Below are 24,613 nucleotides of genomic sequence, written 5' to 3'. Positions count from 1 at the left end.
ACAGTGAAAAAAAGAACCAGAGTCGGTTTGATTTGTTTTGATTCCAACAAACTAAATTCAAACACTGAATTTGAGTAAAACTAATAAACTATAATCTTTGGGAATCATTTCATTAACTCCAACAGGAAACTCTTGATAAATGATGTTGACATAGAAAGAGTTAGATTAAATGTATTGGTGTGATAATGGATCATTAATTAAAAATTATATCAAAGTAAAAATATTACAGTCAATACTATATAAAATTAAAGATCTTCTAAATGAATTAGTGATATATCTTATAATGTTCCTTTATAGTCCCAAATATATACTGTGTGGGGAAAAAAAACACTTATATAATCTTCATACTTCAAAAAAGAGGCATAAGAATTGTAAAAAAAACAAAACAAAAAAAAACACTCACACAGAACCAATAAACCTACCCTTTATTACATTTTTAAAAATTGACTGGATAAACTGAAATGTAAAGATTTGGTTGACTTTAAAACAGTTGTACAACATGTACAAAGTAAAAAATCACATAGTACGTTTAAATTAATATTTAAAGATATCACATTGAACAAATGTTAAACAGACAATCATAAAGAAAGGCTGACATAGGCAGACAGGATACAGAATATGAAAATTATTATTGATTTGTATTGTTTTGATTAAACATTGAGATTAAACATAATGTTTTAGAAGGATCAGCACCTTTTTTTTGACTGTGGGGAAAAAAACTTCAAGTTGTGTCATTGTGCTGTTTTCAGCTGCTCTATTTAAGAATCTTTTTTGTGTGTGTTTATGTATGCATAAAATAAATGTATATATGCAGACTGGAAAATAAATTCTTAAATCTGATTTATTCATATAATATTACTTGCACTAGTACTACTCACAAATGACGCACAAAGAGATGACATGAAGAATTTAAGAATTTATATATTCGAGTAAATAATAAATAAATAAAGTTTTTGATGGATTTTGCCTCCACATGTGTCACACAATGTTTTGCTCTTGAATTATAATATGTTTTTATGAGATGATTTTCTGGGGAAACTTGAGGTGAGGTTTCAGGAAATTTGAGACTAAATCCCCAATGGAGATGATGGGAATAAACACACTCCTAGTGGTGACTCACATGAATGAGGCTCACATGAGGCTTCAATTACAAAGGGGAAAAAATATGCCAAGACACAGTTCATTGCCCTGGGACATAATGTTTAAACGTGTGTGTGTGTGCGTGTGTGTCAGCGACAGATAAAGCACAGAGCGGACTTCTGTCCCTCATATCACAGTTTCTTGCCTTGCTGAATAGACCTCTGTCATTTGGAGGATCAATCTCAGACATGAGGCTTTGTGCCTGGGCTGGAGTTTGGAGTCTCCTGCTCATCCTGGTTCTCCTGAATGCCTTCCATGTTGATGCAGAGAAGCTTCAACCCAAGGAGAGACACTATTATATCGCTGCTGTTGAGATAGACTGGAACTACTATGGCAATGACACACACAGGTAGGATACTGTTTGGAGTATTTGTGATATTAAATGACAAAAATTAAATTCTGTTAAAGAATATCTCGCAATTCATTATTAGTGATTATTAGTTGCTTTTTTTTAGCAGTTCTGGATTAATTGTCAATTTTACTATTTTGTGTTGTATTTTTCTCTCTTTATTCATGGTTCATTTTGCCTGCTAAAACTCATGTAAAACTTTGTATCTAGTATTCTGACATTGAAATTGTTTGTACCTTGTAAAAACAGTCCAGTATATCCTGGCTTTATTTCTCTGGCAGTCTGTTCTTCATCCTATGACGTTATCAATGTTGTCTTGATGTTGTCACGCACACTCAGATACACACTTGCATACTCATAGTAGTTGCGACATACAAGAAAACATGTGTATTCATATCTTGTGGTCCGTATCTTTTAGACATGAGGTACTGTCTGTAAGGCATGATTTCTTCCTGTGCACTGATTCATGTTTTGTGTTTTTCCACCATTGTTCAGGTCTGGTCCCACCTATAAGAAAGTGGTATTTCGGGAGTATGAGAAAGGCTTCAGACAGGCTAAGACTCACCCCTCCTGGTTAGGTAAATGATGCATAAACTTTACATGAACACACAGTCTGTCTGGCTCTCATTAAGAAGCATTTTTGCTGATTACAGTTCAGTACCCACCAAGATAGAAACATTTCCTTAAAATTTCCTGTAAAGGAATTGAGATATAACTATTATTTCTAAGGAGGTTTCCTGAGACGGATTATATAATTTGGTACTAATAACTGTGAAAACTGACTGGCTACACTTGAGAGGTACCTGCTCAATTATTCCAGCTTGGAAATTAAACTGATAAAGTAATTGTGCAGAATATACAAACAGGTGATACATCAAAGTAAAAACTAAAGAATAAAGGAGAGGAGAAATGTAACCAATAAGGATGCTTTCATTCAGGGTGGCAGCACTCTCCAACACCATGATCATAACACCAGATGAGGGAATACCTTTTGTATGAGTGGTGTTATAATAAGGAGCATTGAAGCAAGGAGCAAAGGTGTATTTAAAGCTTTTATTTGGATCGGTATATGGGTCGAAACAGTGACCGTTTTTTTACCTCACTGGATTTTCATCAGGAAACAGATGCACTTGGCCGCTGCATTCTTTTCATATTACTGAAAGGGTAGTTGTTTTTTTCCTTTAATGTATCACCAATAAGTAGAACGGAGCAGTTAATGAAGTATATGGGGGAATGCTCATGGGGGAGTGTTGGGTCTCTTTAAATACATTTAAAGAGTACGGTCTAGACCTGCTCTATGTGAAAAGTGCCTTGAGATAACTTAATTGAATTGAATTATCTAAGCAGCGCAATTATATGCATTTCCTGGAAAGAAGTCCAGTAGATTGAGTAACATGAGCAGCTGTAATACTTTTCACTTACTTACTTTTCACTACTATTTTTTTGTTTTTAAAGAAAACTCAAATCATTATGTTTTTCACAGTATAATAATAACAAGTGGGATTCTGTCTCAGGCTCTCTTCTATGACAAAGTGAACACCGCCTGTGTAGTCTGATGTAACTTTGATGACCTGTTCCTATGGCCAGGCTGTGTCCACTCAGTCTGTACATGGTCAATGTTTTCCTTAGTTTCCTATCAGTCACAGTGGTCAGCTACTCTGTTGCCATGTACTCTCTGTTTAGGGTTAAACAGAATTCAAATTTGCTTTGTGATTTTATGGTTTTGTTCCAATATTTGAACTTATTTTCTTTTTGTTTTGAAAATATTTGGTTGGGTCAGATTGTTTGCAGTCTGTATTACAAAGCCCTGGTGTGTGTGGCCAGAGCTTCAAAACCAGCTGGCAGAGGCGACCCTGATCTTTGTTCTAGTTCCTGAAGGGCTTTGTACTTGTAGGATTTGGAGTCGCTAGACTGAAGGTGTTTATAAAATGTGATGGCTCGCTTTTAAATTTGAATTATTAAAGGGTATTGGCCCTACATACATTATTGACTGTGAACTCTAAGTATGTTTCTGCTCAATTCTGCATGCAGAGCTCCAAGCAGGTGTTTTTCCCAATTTATACCATATAATATTATTGGGTCTGTTACTGAATTTTGAGTCAGGTCCTAACTGAAATGTTTCTTTCGATGGCGTAAAAAGCCCTTCATGCCTTCTGTTTCATTTTAACAAGCTCTAATAAATCTGCAGGTACTATACTGTCTCCTTCTGTTACATATTAATTTCTTTCTCGGAAGGTATTAGGAAATAAATTACATCACCATAAAGGCTAAATGTCATGTTTATTGGATTAGTGTAAATTACACTAAACTGTATGTCCTGATGGTGAAATTATTTACCCTGGTCAATGACAGTCAGTGAATCAACTAAAATAACAAAGAAGGACATTTTATGTTACTTCTCCCATTGCGTCATGATGATTCCATATAAGCCTGTCTTTGTCTGCAGGTCTACTCGGACCCACGCTTCGGGCTGAGGAGGGGGAGACAATCGTCGTCACTTTCAGAAATATGGCGAATGGACCGTATAGCATGCACCCACACGGAATTGCTTACGGGAAGCAGTCAGAGGGTGGGTGCTTGTTTAATCCAGCTGCAGATGAATCTGACAGCTGTGCAGCAGCTAACCTGTGGCCACCAGTAATACAATGTAACACAGACTGTCTGTTAGGGTCAAAGCTGGTAGTCATGATGTTACTCATTCTAATAATTACACAAGATTGGCCAACAAAACAAACAATCCTGTTTGTCTTTTTCTAAAATATTAACTAGGACAAGCAGATTATCAAACTAGATGGTACTGAAGTCCAACAGGAAGCATTGCTAATCCTTAGGAAATCACTGTCTCTGTCCTTGTACATAGAGAGAAATAATTTTAAGGAAATTGAGACTAAGCACTCCTTAATTTGCACTAAATGCATAAGTCAGAGTGCAGAGGAAATGCAAAATTAAAGAACAGCTTGCAGGAAACTTAATTAATTCTTTATTATTTTGGTGACTTGAGAAGAATGTCATTATTTACACCGCAATTAATTTGACCAAATTGTTGCTTTAACCTTTCTTTATCCATCCATAATGTAATTACATACACTATGAACTGTATGTGACACAATTTTGTCCACATTCAAATTAGATTCCTGTTTGTTTGTTTTTTCAGGAGCCTACTACTTCGACAACACATCGCAGAAAGAGAAACAAGATGATCTAGTGCAGCCTAACTGTGAACATGTTTACTACTGGGAGGTGACATCAGATGTATCTCCACAGCCAAGTGACCCGAACTGCCTCACCTACACCTACGTCTCCCACCAAAACGTGGTTCAGGACTACAACTCAGGCCTCATCGGTGCTTTGCTCCTCTGCAAGCCTGGTAAGCTGTCAAATGTACCTGTATTTTCACTTCTGCTTGTAGAATGTTGATGAGGAAAAGCACAGAATATCAGTTGCTGCTGCTCTGAAATGAATTGGTCATTACTTTTGGTCATTACTTTGCTCTCTCTGTCTCTCACTCTTTGCAGGCAGTTTGAATGAGTTGGGGGAGCAGGCTCACGTCAACCAGGAGTTAGTGTTCCTCTTTGGGGTTTTTGATGAGAAAGCGAGCAATAATGAACCAAGCGGTCGGGCCTTAGAAAACCCTGTCAAGTTCACCATTAACGGATATGCAAAGGGATCACTGCCTGGTTAGTCAATCATTTTATCAATGTGATTTAGAAAATCAGCAAGTATGTCAATTGATCAGGTACCCTTGTTTTTTTATTTTTGTTTGGTTGTTTTTTCTGTTAGATTTTTAAACAATTTAAGACAGAAATATTGTTGTCTAGACTACATTAATCTGACAGTTGTAACACGTTACTTTGTAAGATGAAGAGTTATAAATATAAATAGATAAATCATGATATGATATACATTTGATGGATTTCTACTGTATAGATTAAACTAACCAAACGTATATAGGGTTGTTAAATTTCCTATAGCATGATCTGGACCTTATTTTATGGCAATGAAAAGGTAATGAAAATAGTTGTCAGTTGATTGACAAATCAATTGATGTACTTATTGTTTAAGTCCTAATTAAAACAGTATAGTAGTATCAGACTTAGTTCTTGTTAATAGGTTAACCACTGCTCTAAGTAAAGTTGCAAGTTACTGTATATAAACTGCAAGTAACCATGGCAACAACACTGATGCTTCATGCTGCCACAGGATAAACTGACTACAAACACTGTTTAAAAAAATATGGATGACTGAACGTAAACTCAGTTTATTTTTGTTTGGAAAATATCTAAAATGGACAAATATTTTCAAATGATCTTTTTTATATTTCTTTAATTAATATCTTTTGTCTGTTAAAATGTCAAACAATAGAAAAAGAAGTCCAGTGTTTCAGATGTCACAACAATATATAAATCCCAGAGATTACATTTAAAGTGATATAACCAAAACAGCAGAACACATAATAATTTCTGCAAACCAGTGAACGTTTGCATGTTCCTTTGATAAATGACAATTAATCAATTAAAAATTCATCAATTACTTTCCTGTTTATTGAATAACTTCATCAACTAATTGTGTCAGTGTAAAGAACTGTCCTGATGTAAGAAATAATCTTTGCTTTATTTTATCAGTTTTGCATAGACAAAACAATGCAAATGTAAAATACTCAAGGTGCCCAACAGTTTCCACTTTTATTTGTAGATGTCAGTGTGTGTGCTCATTCTTCTGTGAGCCTGCATCTGGTGGGTATGAGCTCAGAGCCTGAGGTGTTCTCAGTGCATTTGAATGGGCATGTGCTGCAGCAGATGGGGCATAAAGTGTCATCAGTGGGTCTGATCAGTGGTTCCTCCACCACTGCCAGTATGGTACCTGTCTATACAGGCCGCTGGCTGCTGTCCTCACGCGTCATCAAGCACATAGAAGGTAAGTGTTTTTCTACTCACTGAGATTAATTAGATCCACCGTCCATCATAGACAGATAGTTTTTTAACAATGTTGCTAAATTTACAAGGAGAAAAAAAAGTGTTTCCACCTTTGCAGCTGGCATGCATTGCTTTGTGGATGTGAAGAACTGTGATGCCTTCCAAGCACCCCCGAGAAGGTTGACCATCGCACAAAGACGTGAAAGCAGGGTGTGGACATACTACATAGCTGCTGAGGAAATTCTTTGGGACTATGCACCTAGCATGCATGGACATATAGATGCGTAAGCAAAAATTTACAGAAACATTTTGAAGCATTTTATACATGAAATTGCATTTGTAATGTGTACATGAAAACAATGTATACTCAATAGCAAGATATCTCTTTTGTGTTCATAAAGTAATTTAACACAACTGTCGCAATTGCTACTGTCGCAATTTTAAATTGATCCCTACAGCATTTTGAATGAACTTATATACTCACTCTGCTCAGTGTCAAAATGTGACTATGATATGATCATGAATATGTCTTTACCAATAAACCTGGTTTCCTGACACTGTTTCTTTACAAAAGAGGGTAAAATATTAGGAATGATTATCAGTCTTTCACCCTGTTGCTGTTGTTTAAGAACACCAGTGCCACCCAGTTTAGGATGCAGTGTTGAGACTGTGTTCCTGCCAATTTTTTAAATGGTCTTGTTTGTTTAGGGAAGTTATCAATGGCTCAAAATTCATATAAATCGCACTAATGTCTTTAAATAAAACCTCTGATCATTTTGTGTAGGGACTACAAGTTTCAGTACCTGAAACAGTCACCAACACGCATAGGAGGGAAGTACAAGAAGGCAGTGTACACACTGTATACCAATGAATCATTCACTGAACGGTCAGAGACCAGGCAAAGGAGAGATGAGCTTGGAATACTGGGGCCAGTGATCAGAGCACAAATCAGAGACGTTATTCGGGTAAGACCATATTCAAATCAAGTCATATTATGTATCACATTGTGTTCAAATGAATATTCTTCACATAACGCAATTAATTGATTATAGAAACACCAGAACAAAGGAAGCAGAATACAGTAAGAGAAAAGGCCAAAAGGCTTTGGACTGTAAAGACTAATCTAAAAGAGTTTGTCTTAAGGTTTAATCTAAACTGTGGACAGATTCTGCTGACATACAGGACTATAGACTCTAAAAGCTGGTTTGATGCAGATCTGTGTGCTAGCTAATATATACATTGTATATATACATTTTTGCCCTTTTCATTAATAGTTCCCCAGTTTTAGGGCAATCCTGCAGGACGATGAATGAAACATGACAAAGACAACCAGAGAGTTCTTTATGAATAAATATTTTTGACTTGTGATGCCTTTCACTTGATCTCAATCCAACTCAACATGTGTGCTAAAGAACAACACTGAATGTTAAACGTGTTTAAAAGTAACTAGTGAAGCTGGCAGAGTATCGCCATGAAAGCTACTGTTTGCTGATATCGGTTGTTTGTAGATTTCAGCTTTTTGACTGCAAAGGATTTAAACAACAGCATTGAAGACGATGACTTAAGTTAAGTTTGTGCATTTATGATTAGATTATTGGCTACAGTTCCTACTTTGTTCAAGTGTTGCAGATATAAACACAATCAAATTAAAGCTGACTGTCAGCAGATGAAACTCTCATCTCGAGTCAATGTGACTTCAAATAAATAACTGTGACCGTGTCACCAAGATACTTTCACACTGGACAGGTTTTGTACAATCATTTAACATTGTTTACACACTGTGTGCTCTTTTACAGGTTGTTTTTAAGAACAAGGCCTCCAGACCATACAGCATCTATCCACATGGAATGACAATAGAGAAGTCAGAGGAGGGGGTCAACTACCCAGAAGGAGGTACTGTGTCTGATCACAAACAAATTTGGGGGTGGTGGAAGCCCACTATGGTTTGAATATAAAATGACTACAATAAAAAACATGGAGAAAATCTCATTGTGATTACCAGGCAACCAGTCTCATGGTGTTAGGCCAGGTGAGACACACACCTATGAGTGGAGAGTGGGTGACGAGGACGAGCCTTTGGACGGGGACTCCCGATGTCTGACACGAATGTATCACAGTGCAGTGGACACACCGCGTGACATTGCCTCAGGACTGATTGGACCCATCCTCATCTGCAAGTCTCAGTCCCTCAATGTCAGGAATGTGCAGGTGAAAATATTACATGACTTTCTTTAGTAAGGCACATTTTTCAGCATGAATAATGCAGAGTGAGTTGGTTATGTACATTGTTAAATAGCTACTTGAGGAAAAAGAAAGAAAATTGGTGAATTGGATGTTGGTTTCAAAAATATTTTTTGGCTTGAACTTAATGTCATGAACAATCTAAAATACATTTTGTAGCATCTTGTATCTTAACATTTAGTGTTATAACCAATTGATTATATTTTTGGTTTGGGATATATGGGAAAATTTAAAGTCTGAGTCAAAATTTAACTATCAAAAGCACAGAATAAATTTCGATTGTAGATTTAAAACTGAATGCAGATCTTTTTTTCTACAGTTGAGAGCAGACAAGGAGCAGCATGCCATGTTTGCCGTGTTTGATGAAAACAAAAGCTGGTACCTGGATGATAACATTCGTCAGTTTTGTGATCGATCCAAAGTCAACAAGGCAGATCCTGACTTTTATAAGTACAATGTCATGCACAGTAAGTCTGTCCATCATCAAATTGAATTGATGCTAGTAAGTGCCTGCCTGGCTGGTTATCAGATGAGATAACCAATATTCATGTAATGTCCTAACAGCGATAAACGGTTATGCGTTTGAGAGTGGCCCGGTCCTGGGCTTCTGCAATGGTGAGGTCGCAACATGGCATGTGTCCAGCATTGGAGCACAAGACTATATCCAAACGTCTACATTCTACGGCCACCCATTTGAATTGAATGGGCGAACAGAGGACTTTCTCAGCCTCTACCCCATGACTGGAGAGACGATCACAATGAATATGCTCAACACTGGTCAGTCAGGGCTTACAGTGCCTTTTTATATCATATTACTTATTGTATATCCAAATATTCAATTTGTAGGGTGACTATAAATAGGTAATCCCAAAATCTTATTTTTTTGCCACAAGAAAGAGTGACAGCCGCTTAGTTTCCAAGGGTCTTTTTGATTTTTGTGTTTCTCTCTTGAAACAGGTTACTGGCTTCTGGCTTCCCTGAATTCCCACGAGACAACGAAAGGAATGCGTGTAAAGTTTCGGGATGTTGAGTGCTTTCGTGACTACGTGTATGAGTACAGTGAATATGAAAGAGAAGAGCTAATAGGACACAAAGAGTTCACTGTGTGGAAGCCTCCGAGCTTGGATGATATCAAGGAGCAAGAGGAGAAGGAGAAACCAGTAGAAAAAAAGGCAGTGGTTGTAGATGATTACACGGATATATTTGCAGATCAATTAGGTCTTAGGTCTCGGAAGAACCAGTCTAGCAGCTCAGGTGCGGAGATGTTGGACCTGTCTTTCCTGGACTATGATGCTGTTGATGTGCTTGACGGAGATAAGAATAGCACTCTTAATTTCAACTCCACCACCACGGAGACAAAAAGTAAAAATGAGACCTTTATTTTAAAGCCAAATCCATTAAATGGGACATTATTTTCAAACCTGAAAGAGCTTGATATAGTAAACCATACAGCAGTTAATTTGTTGAATCAAAGCAATGAGAATACAACATCATTCTCTGACAATTCGTCTGTGTCTAACATAGAGGACACAGTGAATTATAGCCCCAACGTTACACAAAATAAAAATATAACTCAAGTTGTTTCAAGTCTTAATAATGTCAGAGCATCTGAGACAGAGAACTCCACAATTCACAATGATAAGACGTCAATAATGGTTGGAAATGTATCCACAGAGACAACCAATCTGAATGTAACATTACCAGGAAATCTTAGTCCCATTTTGGAGACTGAAAGAATGAATAACACACTGAGTGGTGATAACCAGACTGCTGTGAACACGACTTCGCTGGAGGAATCCGAGAAGACACTCAGAGGAGATGTGTTCTCCTACTCCGTACCTCTACCTCCCTCCAGCATCAACAATCTCAACAGTACAACAGAGGACAATGTCACCTCTCTGTCAAGCAGTACAAATTCCAGCCCTGAAAATGGAAAACTTAATTTGAATAAAACTGTGCATTTAAAAAATGTTACAATGAAAGCATCCAAATCAAACCCATCAGGTGGGATTATTTTTGAGAGTTGGGAAAATGTCACTGCTCTTCTTGACCAGTTAAACCTTACATCTTCTGTAGAAAGTTTCTCCAATGAGACTATGGTTTCAGGTAACCTCTCCAGTCATCTAGTTCATGAAAGCAGCTCTGAGGAGCCAAGTGCCTCAGACAGCAGTGAAGAAGTGTTTATCTACCTTAGAGAAAACAATACCGAGGTGATTACAACTACCTCCATTAAAACAAAGGGCAACAACTGGTCTTACGAGGGAACTCACCAAACTGTACCCATGGAGATCCCCGATCACATGTTAAAGTACTTAGGGAAGGAGGCCCCAGCACCAAAACCGAAACCTAAGACCATTAAGGTGAACTCTCGTCAGAGGCCCAAGAAAGGCAGAGGCATGAAAACAAGGAAGAGGAAGGAATATAAGCCTCAGGCCAGGAGTGGTTTACCATTCTCTCCTCGTGGGTTCAATCCAGCCATGACCCCAAGAGGGGCACGACCCAGTTCACTACAACCATTCTCTGATGAGGAGGATCTCATTAACATAGCAGTGGTCATCGGTGTGCCCCGGCCTGATTTCAGTGACTACGAGCTGTATGCTCCTGGCAGTGAGCCACAACATCTAGATTTGGATGAGCAAGATGTCAATGCAAATGAATATGAATATGTTAGCTACAAAGACCCCTACAGCAGTGGCGAAGACATCAAGGATCTCAGTTTGGATGACACCACAAAATACTACTTAAAAAACTACCTCGACCCCAATGTCCAGACTTACTTCATTGCTGCAGAGGAGGTTGAGTGGGATTATGCTGGCTACGCAAAGAGGTAAGCTCAGATATAGCAGTAAGAAAAGCTAGTTTGACATAGGAAGATACAATTATTTAGAATTATTGGAAAATTGTACAGCAAGTGCACATCCAAACATATAATGCTGATAGGTCCTCTGTTGTCACCACAGGGTAGACAAGTTGGATCAAAACAGTAGACAAACTAAGTTCACTAAGGCGATTTTCCGAAGTTACATGGATGGTAACTTCAGAACACCTGATATCCGAGGTGAGATGGATGAGCATCTAGGCATCCTGGGGCCTGTCATCAAGGTGGATGTTGGACAAACCATCATGGTAAGACTGCCAGCACCTGTTAAAAGCCATAATCTGTACTGCTTTTCTGGGATTTCCCCTTTTATGTGACATAGTTGAAAAAACGTATTTGTGTTATTGCTGGGCTTTAAAGGTAAAGATTAATATCATTCATGTCTTTACAGTAAATATAAAGTGAGCTAGCTTAGTTTAGCAAAAAGGCAGGGGGAAACATCTAACCTGGCTCTGTCCAAAGGTGTACTACAATCTGTCTACCCGGTCCTCTAAAGCTCACTAGTTTTTACACTTGGGTTGTTTAATCTGTTCAGAAATAAAAGTGTAAAAACAACAGATTGTAATTTACAGTATTGTACAAAGATAACCAGCTGGAGGCAATGCTTCAAATCATAGACTTTAAAAAATAATGCATGTCGCCACTGTGACGTCACCCACGCATTTGTGGACTCTCATTTTGAAGCCTTGAGTTTGCATTGACTGTTGCCATCTTTGATTATTTGGACCCAGAAGCGACCATAGGGTCATGTGACTGGAGGGTGGAGCTAGAGAAAAGGCACTCTAACCCTAGCTAGCTTCTAGTATAGCTGCTAAAGTGGGTAGCGCTTTTGGAGTCAGTGGAGTTTCCCCTGCTGGCAATTATAGAGAATGCATGTTTAAGTCGCTTCCTCATTGGCTTCACTTTCCAGCTCAGGGGCTATCTCCTTGCTTCAAATTTACTGTTGTCTCATCTAATTCTAGGCAAGAAAATAAATCATGAAACTATTAATTTAAAGCCATAACTACCCAGAAAATAGAAACACAGAACATTTCTTTCTATCTTTTAGGTGGTGTTCAGGAACAATGCCAACCGTCCGTACTCCCTACATCCAAATGGGGTTGGCTATAACAAGAAGACAGAAGGTCTGTCCTATGATGATAACTGCACATATTGGTTTAAATATGATAATGAGGTTCAACCCAATACCACCTACACATATTTATGGAAGGCCAATGCAAATGTTGGGCCAACGGAGGATGAATCCCAGTGTCGGACCTGGGCCTACTATTCAGGTGTTAATCCCGTGAGTACTTTGCCATTTGTAATTGGGAAATCAGTTTAATTTAACCATTCAGTTGGAGTGAGCAACACAGGATGTAGCTATTCATATTTTTAAGAATTTATATTGATTCTAGAATCTCTTGTCTAGGAAAGGGATATTCACTCAGGCTTGATTGGGCCTTTACTGGTGTGTCGAGAGGGCACTTTGGACAAGAAGGTGATGAATACAAGGGAGTTCACACTGCTTTTCATGACCTTTGATGAGTCGCAGAGCTGGTACTATGAGAGGAACCGCGAGTTGATACAGAGAAAAAGCCCAAGGAAAATTTTGGGCCTGGACTTCAAGGAGAACCTCAAGTTCCACTGTAATGCATCACACACCTTAGTCTATACTACTTAAAGTGATCCTCCATCCAAAATTTTCTTTTGAATATGATGCAAAAGAATTATATAACATGCTGATTTAAACATATCAAGTAAATACATCCAGTGTTGGTAATATCACATTGTTTCAAAAGTGTTACTGTAGAATTCAATCTAATATGATATCTTTTCCTCCATGCATTCAAAACTTATTCACAGTCACAGAACAAAAAATCACCTGAAATGAAGATAAATATGTCTTTTTGTCTGATGTTTCCATAGCCATCAATGGGATTATATTTAGCTTAAAAGGCTTGAGGATGTACACTGAGCAACTAGTGGCTTGGCACCTGATCAACATGGGTTCTCCCAGAGACTTTCAGAGTGTCCACTTTCACGGACAGACGTTCCTCCACAAGCACACCACCAGCTACAGACATGCCGTCTACCCACTGCTGCCTGGTAAGCAACATAATGTTTGTTAAATACATTCAGAACAACATCTTAGGGATTTAGGGCTGCTACTGTATATGTATACAATGTCAACAACTTAATGGAGCCAGCATTTCTTACTGTAACAAATTGTTTTTGCAGGAAGCTTTGCTACTCTTGAGATGTATCCTTCCAAGCCTGGCTTGTGGCAGCTTGAGACAGAAGTTGGTTTCAACCAACAGAAGGGCATGCAGACCCTCTTCCTGGTTCTTGATAATGGTACAAACTTATGAAAAAAACCCTGACTACAGCGTTTAGAAAATGACTTTGTTACTACAGTGAGATGCTGTTATGTTGTCTTTTGATACTGAGATATTACTTGTGTGTCTTCTTCAAGATTGCTTCCGCCCACTGGGTCTACAATCAGGCAGTGTGAAAGACGACCACATCACAGCTATCAACACTAGAGGTAGCCATCTCAATCTGTTTTGGCAACAGATAAACTGTGGTCCTACTGCAATCAGAATGACTTGTGAAATGATTGCATTATTTTTGTAGTAAAGCTCTATATACCAAGATGTCATTTTTTTCATCTTTAAAGGATTCTGGTCGCCCCATCTTGCCAGATTAAATAATCAAGGTAAATACAACGCATGGAGTACAGAGCAGAACGACAGTTGGATACAGGTATGTGCTAAAGGTGTGTGTGTGTGTGTGTGTGTGTGTGTGTGTGTGTGTGTGTGTGTGTGTGTGTGTGTATTTGACTATATATGCAAGTGTATTTCTTTTTTATGTGAAAACGATCTGCTTCCCCTGGCACAGGTGGACTTTCAGCGACCAGTTGTGATCAGCCAGGTAGCCACCCAGGGAGCCAAGCAACTATTCCAATCCCAGTTTGTGTCCAAATACTATATCTCTTACAGCAATGACCGCCGTAGGTGGATCTTCTATAAGGGCGACAGCAGACACTTTAGGAAGGTGGGGAAAATGTAATCACCTGATAAGACAATGCAAACAGCTTCAGCTTAATTTAGAAGCACGTGCTCACCTCTTTATTTCTTTCCACTGTGTCACTCACTCTTTCACCAGGTGTTTGATGGGAACCGGGAAGCCTATGGGACAAACAAAAACATCTTCTTTCCTCCTGTGATCGGACGGTTTATTAGGCTCCACCCGATCAATTGGTACAACACAGCTACAGTCCGCATGGAGTTCTACGGCTGTGAGCTCGATGGTAAGATGTTACACATGTGGATATGTAAAAGACAGAATGCAAGTCAAAGAAAGCTCGAGTTAGGGTTCCTGTAAATGTGACACTAATCTCCTGCCTTAGGTTGCTCAGTGCCTTTGGGGATGGAGAGCAACCTGATAAAAGACAATCGCATCACTGCCAGCTCCACAGCTACCAGTTGGTACTCTGGACCCTGGAAACCCTCCCTTGCTCGCCTCAATAGACAAGGCACTATCAACGCATGGCAAGCTAAGGTACTAAGACTGATTGATTGATATAACAGGTGAAAATGATTCCATTCAAATAAAAAAAATTAGAGTAAATAAATATAATTTTAAGATGAATAATAACTTAAAAGAAAGCACTCTCATGTGTTAAGCAGTTCATAAATGCATATTAACCCATTATTTCTCTCACCCTGCTCTCTTTTCTGCAGTATAATAACATGAACCAGTGGCTTCAGGTGGAGTTGCCCCAAATAAAGAAGATCACAGGTATCGTAACGCAGGGAGCCAAGTCTCTGGGGAGAGAGATGTATGTTACCTCCTATGCTCTGATGTACAGCAATGATGGGGTACGTTGGGACCACTACACAGATGATGAGGACATTGTATCAAGGGTAAATATCATTAAACTCTTTAGAAGAATTTCATTGACTGTAGCTGAAAAGTGATTCTAAACTAATTCTCTCACTCTTTCTCTCATCAAATCTAGACTTTCATCGGCAATACAGAAAACCACGAGCATGTGAAGAACTACATTCACCCTCCCATTTTCTCTCGCTTTATCCGAATCCTCCCTAGAAACTGGATGGGCTCCATCACCATGAGAGTAGAGCTACTAGGCTGTGACTTTGAGTGATACAAACACACATACAAATCAGGGCAGGTACAAACACATACACACACACACACACACACACACACACACCAAACGAACCAAATATACATTGGTGGAAGAAGTATTGCAGTCTTTATTTAAGTTAAAGTAGTGGCATAAAAATTACAGTAAAATTCCTGTGATGAAAATATTACTTAGGTAAACATATAAACGTATTAGTGGCAAATTGTACTTTAAGTATTAAAAGTAAAAGGTCTCATTATTCAAAATTCCCCCAACTAGTGTTATATTTATTATATATACTGTGTTCAGATATACAGTGCCTGTAAGTAAGTAAGTAAGTATTCACCTTGACATTTTTCTTGAAATGTGTTATGTTCTGTTTCTTTAAACATGGAGTCAAAGAGGATTTAATGTGAATGTTTTGACAATGATCAACAGAAAAAGACCCTTTAATGTCAAGGTGAAAAGAGATTTCTACAAAGTGGTCTAAATTAGGCCACAATAATTACGTTATCGACTTATTGTACAATAAATTAACTTAACTCACTCTCCAGTCCCACCCCACACCCCTCTTGCATTATTATGTTATTATATTATCATTATATCAGTGGTATGAAATGATCTTCAAATGATAATAATATTGTTTATCTTATTATTATTTCTAAGACAATATGTCGTCCAACAAAAGTAGTTATTGTGACTGGCCTAGTCAAAATCACTTAGTGTTTTACATGTGAAATATTGATCCACAAATGTAGTGGAGTGGAAGAATCAAGTTGTATAAAATGGAAATACTGAAAGTACCTTAAAGCATTGCTTAAGTACAGTACTTGTGTCGATTAATTTAGTAAGATTCCATCACACATTCTAACTTAAAAAGACATGTAATCTACATACAGAAGTGTGCATGTAGTCAGAAATAGAGGATACTACATTTAAATCACAACCTTTAATGACAGTTTGTGAAATGTGCTGCTTCCATAACAAACTCAACTGTTACATAAATTATGCCACTGGGATATTTGGATGTTGCAACCAAGAGGAATGCGAAACAAGTAATATGTCTTTTCACAGATTAATCTAGGAATGTGTTGTTTTTATAAACATGAATCCCTGTAAGCTCATAAGTGAAATGGTTTATCAAAGATAAGTGGTCAGTAGTAATCATTGATCAGTAGTAGTAATGTATATTCTTCTTACATTAGATATATGTTTTTGAAATACTAGTAGCATTTTGAAATACTAGTAACATGATATGATACAACATTTTGTCCATCAGATATGATTATAAATGAATGTAAATATGTAAGTACAGATCATGTAATTTATTTGTCAATAAATATTATTACTATTCTTGCTATTCAGTGTCCAGCTCAGTGATGTATGAGCACATAAATGAAAGGATGCAAATAGAGAGCTTTGGTATCCCAAGTGTGAGTATGTGAACACTGATATCTTCTCATGGTGTCTTGAAGGTGTCACTTTTAGCACCTCTGCTGAGGCCAGGTCCGCCATTAAGCAGCACCCAAGGGCCTCCAGAGTCAACAGACACGTGCAGCTGCAAACACATGGCATGTTTGTCCATTTGCTGAACATGTTAAACTGGGCACTGGAGGTGTGAAAGTCTCAGCATGGCGGTCTTGCATGCTACTGATCTGTGAAGACAAATTAACTTGCAGATAGCTTTATTGGACAACTGGCTGTCTGAGAGGTTGGGAGTACTGATGAGAAGCAGCTGTTTGACTGTGGGAATGTGCTACATAATAATACTAATGTGATACTTTAATTTTGGGAGATTCCCTTGTTGAAGAATGGTTTAATGGAAGAATTTAACTAAGGGCTAATCCAGTCGAAGGTTTTATAAATGTGAAGGCCATTAAGCTGTTCATCAGATCAGAAATTCTAGATAAAATCATGTCAGAAAAATAAGTGACATAAAGCCTATAGCTGCCAGCATCACTGCAAGTTATGTAATACAATCAGTAATGTTATTGTTACAACTTAAATTACTGCTAACAAACACAAGACCAGGTAAAGTCTTAATAAGATTATATTAAGCAAAAGACGGACTATATACAAAAGGTCAATTCACAGAAAGTTTGGTGAGGTAAAGTTCTCAGTTGCTTGTACAGTATTTGCAGAGTGGGAGTGGTGTTTTAAGACTTTTCAAGGATGTAGGAAGGGTATACTGACAGTACAGCTAGTACCTGATGGGAGGGGTGGTTTTTATGTATGCTACAAGGATTTACTGTTCATTTAATCTTGAGTGTAACTCAAATTGAGTATGTAACTTGAGTTGAGTTTTGTCAGCTTTTTTTTCTGTGGTCAGGAATACATGAGAGCAAAAAGAATATCAAAGCTCAGCTGTTTATATTGCAGAAAGTTTTTTTATTTTAATCCCACCACCTCATAGAGCAATGGTGCGACTGATTCAAAATCAGATGCAGTTGTCACAGTGCACCACTAGGTGTCGCTCCATGTTCACTTTGGCAGAAGATCTGGCCTAGACGAAATATTTTCATACCAGGTTTTGTCTGATAAACCTCCACCTGATAAGACCACTAGATATCATATGGGACAAAACCAAGTGACCAAGATTTCAACTGTTACATGAGTCTAAAGGGGTTGGAATGTATATTAAAAAAAAAACTTCAATTTGTCCAACATTCAAATGCTCATTGATATTCAGAGAACTCAATTTTTTTGACACAAAAGTTCACAACCTGATGGTAGGACCCCTTTTGAGACTAACATCAGAGCGAATTCTCATTCTGTGTTTTTCCTCATTTGTTCCCAACTACACATACATTATGTAAATGATTCCTCATTTTACTGAGTTTCACAGCCTGATGGTGTTTCTCTGTACACAGCCCTCATAGAAAAACAGATAACTGATCAATTTTTAAGAACGTTTTGGATTATATTGGCTGATCACCCATTTAGTATATGAACAATATTAAAGTAACAAATGGGACTACAAGCTATAAAGTAAATAATGTGGAATAAAAGTACAATATTTGGCTCATAAATGTAATGAAGTATATTGTATAGTATAAAATGGTTGTAGTCCAACTCCAATAAAAGTACTTGAATAATACTGTTGTTACACTGTATCTGGTGACCCATCAGATTCTGTGACCTGCAGTGTTGGAGGAGAGATCTTTAACTTTAACTATACTTTAAGTACATTTTGCTGGGAATACTTCTATATTTTAAGTAGAATTTTTAATGCAGGATTCGTACTTGTAATTCATTATTTTTATATTGTAGCCAAGTATTGATACTAAAATTAAAGATCTGAGTAGTTCTGCCAACGCTGCAGGTCACAGAATCTGATGGGTCACCAGATACAGTAATGTGTGTGTGTGTGTGTGTGTGTAATAGATCAATGACTTCAATTAAATAAAGAAAATGATAGGCTCTTCCTGGCATTAATGACAGTTTGGCCTCCTTCTGTCATATCTGCCCGGTGATAAAATATTAAAAGCAGTGGAGTCATGATTATAAATATCTCTGTGTTACACCCCTCTGCCTGGCAAGTGACACATAAGTTGTTTACAAACATACTTTTGGGAGGGAAGACGTCAAGGGTGCGCAGCTTCAACCGGGAAAAGCTTTATTGGTCACTGACAGCACCCCCCCCACACACACACACATACACACGAACATGCACGCACACACACCCACCCTCCTCTCCCCTCCCTGCTTCGATCGTCCCCGCCCCCCACAGCAGGGCTGGTTTAAAGGCGGCAGTCCTCGGGCTGGAGGGATGAGTTGAAGACCTGCAGCAGTGTAGCACTCAGGAGGACAGAGTGGGACTTTACACTGAGGGACATATCCATTTATAAAACAGACTTTTCAGGACAGGAACTTCTGGATAATCTCTAATCCCATTACTGGAATCATGAAGTCTCCAAAACTGGCGCCTCAAGGTAAATGTGAGATGTTTTTCCATCATGTGTTAATTGGTTGTTATAGTTTATGTATCATGACTTCTATTGGGACACTATACAATAAATAAATACATTTATAAAATAAAATTCCAATAGGAAATATAGAGACCTTGCATTATTTATTCTTTTCAATTTATATTTTGGATTTTTTTTCCCCTTGCAGCGAAATTCACCAATGAGGAAGACCTGGACGATGTGCTGTGTGAGTTTGACGCAGTGATCGAGGACTTCACGTCCCCGGTGGAGAAGCGACACTTCAGATACGATGAGCACCTGCAGACCATGAAGAGGAGGAGCTGCGCCAGCGTCAGCGACAGTGGCATCAGCGACACAGAGAGTAAGTTAGTCTAGTTAGTTAAGACTTAGTTGGTGATTAATTATTAATTTAAAGCAGCTTTAAGGAGCTCTGTCCTGCAGGCCTGATGATTTCCAAATGTGACAACCAATATATTGACAGCTTTTCTGTTTAACTACTTAATGACTGCTTGCAATAAGAAACTAATAATCATCACAACACTTTATGTCATGTATAAATCAGGCAGTAGTGTAATAAAAAGTCGCTTTATTGTGAAAATCTTGAAACCTGAGACTCCAAAATGGAGATCAGGCACTATGGATATACAGTAGTTTTTTTTCTCTGCAACTATACTTCTCAATCACCTCTTACTGATGATGATCTGCCCAATTTGCCATAAGTAGAAGTCCTAAATCAGTTCTTTTTATCAGAAACTTAAACTCAATTATGGAACTCCTCTCTTCAGCCTACTCTGTTTCCTCCAGTGCTCTTGACTCCTGTGCAGTATCTTATCATCTGCAATCAAGAGGGCAGCTGGAGAGACTGGCACACATGCCTCTGTGCTCACACACACAATTACACATGACGAGAGCGATAAAGAGAGAGAGTGAGAGAGAGACTTTAATCGTGGAGCAGAGGTTTTGAGGTCAGATTAAGCTGCTGCCGCATATTTTGGCACACCTGCCCTCATATTGTGGCTTCCCCTCTAGAGTTTTACTGCCATTCATTACTATATTACTCTACCATACAATACCTCAGAGGTCTGCTTCCCCAGCTGCAGAGCTGGCCTAAGGCTGGCTTTCACCCAAACGGGATAGCCTCATATAGCTGACATGCAGAGAAAAGTATGCTTCAGGTCCCCATGAGCAAAGATAGTTTCCCAAACACATGTGAGTGGGTTGGGACTTCCACGGGAAGATGTGCAAATGTCTTTATAGTCTTGGGTTTTCTGGAAAGGCTGCCTGTGAAACCATTTAAGAGTGGAGAGAGGATGTCCAGTTAACTACAAATAAGACCGCCCTCCAGTCTCATGCAAGGTAGATTCCAGAGAGAGAAAAAGGCACTAGTGCTTTCTCTCATCTAAACATTTTTTCTTTATCACAGCAGTTGGTAATTGCTTAACAGCTGGGGCTCCAGTTGTTTTGTTAGCATATCCTCAGTTTGACCAGTTCAGCTAGATTTTTTAAATTACCACAAAGGATCTTGAAGCAAGCTCCGGTACTGATACAAACAGCAGGAAGGTGTTTTGACCTGTGTCGGTGTTACTGAGCTTGTTGATTTGCTAAAAGGATCAGATTCCTGCATGAGCTCTGTCCTCTCCATGGCAGTCTAATGAAGAGGGACCTGTCCCACGCAGGGACTACCTATTGTGTTGCAGCCTGATGGATGGATGGACTGATGAAGGGCGCAGATAAATGACGAAAACTGTGCGGCGTCAGAGAGGTGCCCCCTACAGAGTGTGTGAGTGAGGGAGAGTTACATTTTGGAGAGCGGAAAAGAAAACAGAGAAATGATAGGGTTTCGTGTCCAAATCAAATGTTGCAAAAGCACGCCTGGGTGCTCCCCGTTGTGTGTGGCGGCTCCTATCTCACGCTGTGTGTTCAGTGCTGAGTGGTGGGAGTTGTACGGGTCGGGGGAGGGGGGGGGGTAAGTGGTTGACATCTGAGACGCTGTTAAGGGCCGCTGAAGCTCTGCAGAGTGGAGAGAGATAGATGTAAGTGCTGCATAATATTCTTTTTCTCACACATACTTATTGCATACTTAGATATCATTATCAGGAAGATTGACATTTCCACCAAGCTGGTTAAGTATGTCAATGACAAAAAAGATGCTTTTAACAAATTATGGCAGACAGACAAGTCAAATACTATCTTATAGTACCTGAAAACTCTTTCTTTACATTTCTTACCAGACTAACAAATGGCTCTTGTATCAGGCTCTAAATGTGTTGGAGGTAAATCTTGTTTAAGAGTTGCCTGACTCCACTGATATCTCTGCCCAGGCCAGCCTGTTATATTGTTGTCACTTGCTGCCACAATGGAGATTTAGCAGCTTAGTTATGGTCACACGTGGTATTGTTTGCTCTGGAGTCATCCAGTGAAGCGAAGCAGAAGCGTTTGCTGCTGGAAATGCAGCACAGTTTTCACTCCAGAAACGTCGTCCTGTGAGCGTGCCATGTGTTTGTGTGTATACGAATGTCATCGTGTGCAAATACAAGCACATGCATGTGTGTGACAGCCCATAGTGGAAGGCTGTCATTAGAGGAGAATGCAGTGATTACAAGCTGTAGTTGCTCCACTGACACAGATCAAAAATGGGCATTTTTTGTGTGTTTGTGTGAGAACAAAAAGCATCCTTCGTTTAATCCTATTTTTCTGTGTCTCTCTCTCCATCAGGTGCAGAGTCTCTCAACAGAAATAGCTTCAGCTTCAGCGATGAGAGGCTGAACTCCCCCACCACCACCACACCTCCTCTTATGTCACCAAAACGTAAGTTGAAGTTGTAACTTTTCATAATGCAAACAAAAAAAGAAAATCTAGGTTTGACTTATTTTGGCACATGCTTAGGCTGCAGACAGATTCAGTGAAAGACATGAACAACCATTCTATTTGTTGTTTTATTATCTGTAATTAAATATCTACCTCTCTGTCTCCCTCACAGCCAAACTTGGCGACACCAAAGAACTGGAGGACTTCATCGCCGACCTTGACAAGACATTAGAAAGTGAGTGCTAATGCAACCTAGCTGTCAGAACCTCTGATGAATTAGACTGCATGCTGGCGCCTCTTGCCACTCTGGATTAACAGGCGCGTTTGTTCCATGTATCAGCTATGTTAACGACCACTCCTAAAGTGACACGGGAGTCACTCCCCCTATAGATTTCTAACAAACACTGATGTGTCAGGACTATGAAGGAGGCATGTTGTGTGGATCTAAAGGGCCTCTGGTGTTACACTGCAGAGAAAGGCAGCGTGTCCATTTACATCTGTTTTGAAGAAAGTGCTGCCACGTTGCACTGTGAGCTCAAGGTTTTCTATTTCTTCCCATCCCTTTCTCCCCTTATCTATTTTTCATGTAAATATAGCACAACACAGACACAGGGCATGTGTATGTACATGCATGAAGCTGTAATCCGAGCTGGCATGAAGGTGTAGTGTACTCTCCTACAGAACCTCATTGGTATAAATGGCTAACCTCTTCTTTACTACAGGGCCTGTGAGTGTTTGAACTTGCATCAGAGTATTAGGAATGTGTGCTTGCTGCAAACATGGGCTGGAATTTCAACTATAAATGTCAGGAGTGGAAGGAGACAGAAGTGGGAGATAAAATGCTTTCCTTATTTTTGTGTTGTTTTTTTTTCTCCCTCCGCTGCCCTGCTCTGTTCTGTGTCTCAGCCGTTGAATGTCGGTCTTTCATAGCTTGCCGGCGTCCAGTAGCTCTGTAAAGCTGGAACATTCAATCAGCCAGTGGGGCAGTCAGCCAGCCCCCTGTTAGCCCTGGAGAATGGCGTGTTTATTAGGGCCACCAGTGTTTACGATGACCAGCCTGTAAAACGGAACGTCCGCCGCTCTGAGAATAGAGCAGGCGACCGAGGAGCCAAGGAGTCCTGTTCTAATCAGGTCTGTCTGTCTCTGTCTGTTCTTAGGCATGTGACACGGAGGATCACAGTCGTCTTGGAGCGCAGCCATGACAGAGGGAGGGAGTGGATGTCTGGACCCCCCTTGAGCAGCTAACACGCACCTGCTTCCACACTGAAAACCCCCCCCCAACAGGATACAGCTGGATGGCACAGCAACTGCCAAGTGGCTCCAGCTCGGCATCAGGTCTAGCCAGCGTTCTGCTAAAGTTAACCCGGCAGTGCTCAACTAACTCCAGACCGCCTGGCTACTGGGTTGTAAGGAGTGAAGGAAGGATCAAAATTAGAATAGTAGGGAAAACAAGGACATTCATGAGGTAATAGACTCCAAGACATTGAATATATGCCACAAAGTTACTGGAACATTTAATGTCAGAGCCAGAAATCACCCCCACCCCACACACCACATCATACTCCCTCATCCAAAAACCTGAGCTGAAAGAGTATTTAAAAAATGGCTTTTTATAATAGAAATATATTTGTAATTTTATAGAGCTTCTTATTGTAAATTTATTGGTCGTTTTTGTGAAATATATTTTTGTATCTCATGTAAATAATAATTGTTTCAAATTTTATTTGCCTTGATATTAACCGGACAGTCAGATTAAAGTTTGACACTCGTTGACTGATGTAAAGTTGGTTACGAGGTTAATACGAATGTGAACTTAATCCACTCTGGGGAAAAACTGGAAAGCAATATGTGTATTTAATACAGCTAATGCCTGCCAGAGATAATATTAAAGTGAATTGTTGTTCTTTTAGTAACACTTGCCTCCTCTCTTTATTGTTGATGTGATGTTTTGCTTCTCTTGGCTTCAGTGTTTCTGGAATGTAACATCTGAATTTAATGTGTAGTTCTGTATACTCTATATAGTCTATAGTTTTTTTATTTCTCTCTCTCTAGTCATCACAACATGCTTTTTGTACTGTACATTAAACTATTTTACAGTATAAAATAGTCTACAACTAATGCAATAGCCCCTTTTCAGTGTGTGCTGTGTAGTCCTTAAAGGACGGGTTCACAGCTTTTCAAGCCTGTCTCAAACAATAGTCAGGTACCCACATGAACACTGAA

General features: G+C 39.1%; 2 protein-coding genes across 2 annotated transcripts; both read left to right on the top strand.

Moving 5' to 3' along the window:
* Window positions 1–1,243: 1,243 nt before the first annotated feature.
* f5 (coagulation factor V) lies at window positions 1,244–17,013 on the top strand. Its single transcript, XM_062431815.1, has 25 exons — window positions 1,244–1,489; window positions 1,985–2,067; window positions 3,936–4,058; window positions 4,644–4,856; window positions 5,005–5,166; window positions 6,182–6,403; window positions 6,521–6,686; window positions 7,187–7,367; window positions 8,199–8,295; window positions 8,405–8,610; window positions 8,963–9,110; window positions 9,208–9,420; window positions 9,601–11,470; window positions 11,604–11,769; window positions 12,570–12,806; window positions 12,933–13,149; window positions 13,430–13,609; window positions 13,742–13,858; window positions 13,977–14,048; window positions 14,181–14,266; window positions 14,402–14,557; window positions 14,669–14,813; window positions 14,913–15,064; window positions 15,247–15,429; window positions 15,525–17,013. The coding sequence occupies exons 1-25, from the start codon at window positions 1,329–1,331 to the stop codon at window positions 15,669–15,671; spliced, it is 5,703 nt and encodes a 1,900-aa protein (XP_062287799.1). The 5' UTR covers window positions 1,244–1,328; the 3' UTR covers window positions 15,672–17,013.
* Window positions 17,014–17,126: 113 nt separating this feature from the next.
* On the top strand, window positions 17,127–24,299 carry rgcc (regulator of cell cycle). The gene is made up of 5 exons (XM_062431816.1): window positions 17,127–19,585; window positions 19,770–19,943; window positions 22,298–22,390; window positions 22,563–22,625; window positions 23,548–24,299. The coding sequence occupies exons 1-5, from the start codon at window positions 19,558–19,560 to the stop codon at window positions 23,553–23,555; spliced, it is 366 nt and encodes a 121-aa protein (XP_062287800.1). The 5' UTR covers window positions 17,127–19,557; the 3' UTR covers window positions 23,556–24,299.
* Window positions 24,300–24,613: the final 314 nt, after the last annotated feature.

The sequence above is a fragment of the Scomber scombrus genome, chromosome 13 (genome assembly GCF_963691925.1).
Source record: "Scomber scombrus chromosome 13, fScoSco1.1, whole genome shotgun sequence".
Lineage (NCBI taxonomy): Eukaryota > Metazoa > Chordata > Actinopteri > Scombriformes > Scombridae > Scomber > Scomber scombrus.
This window is presented reverse-complemented; position numbering and strand designations above follow the sequence as displayed.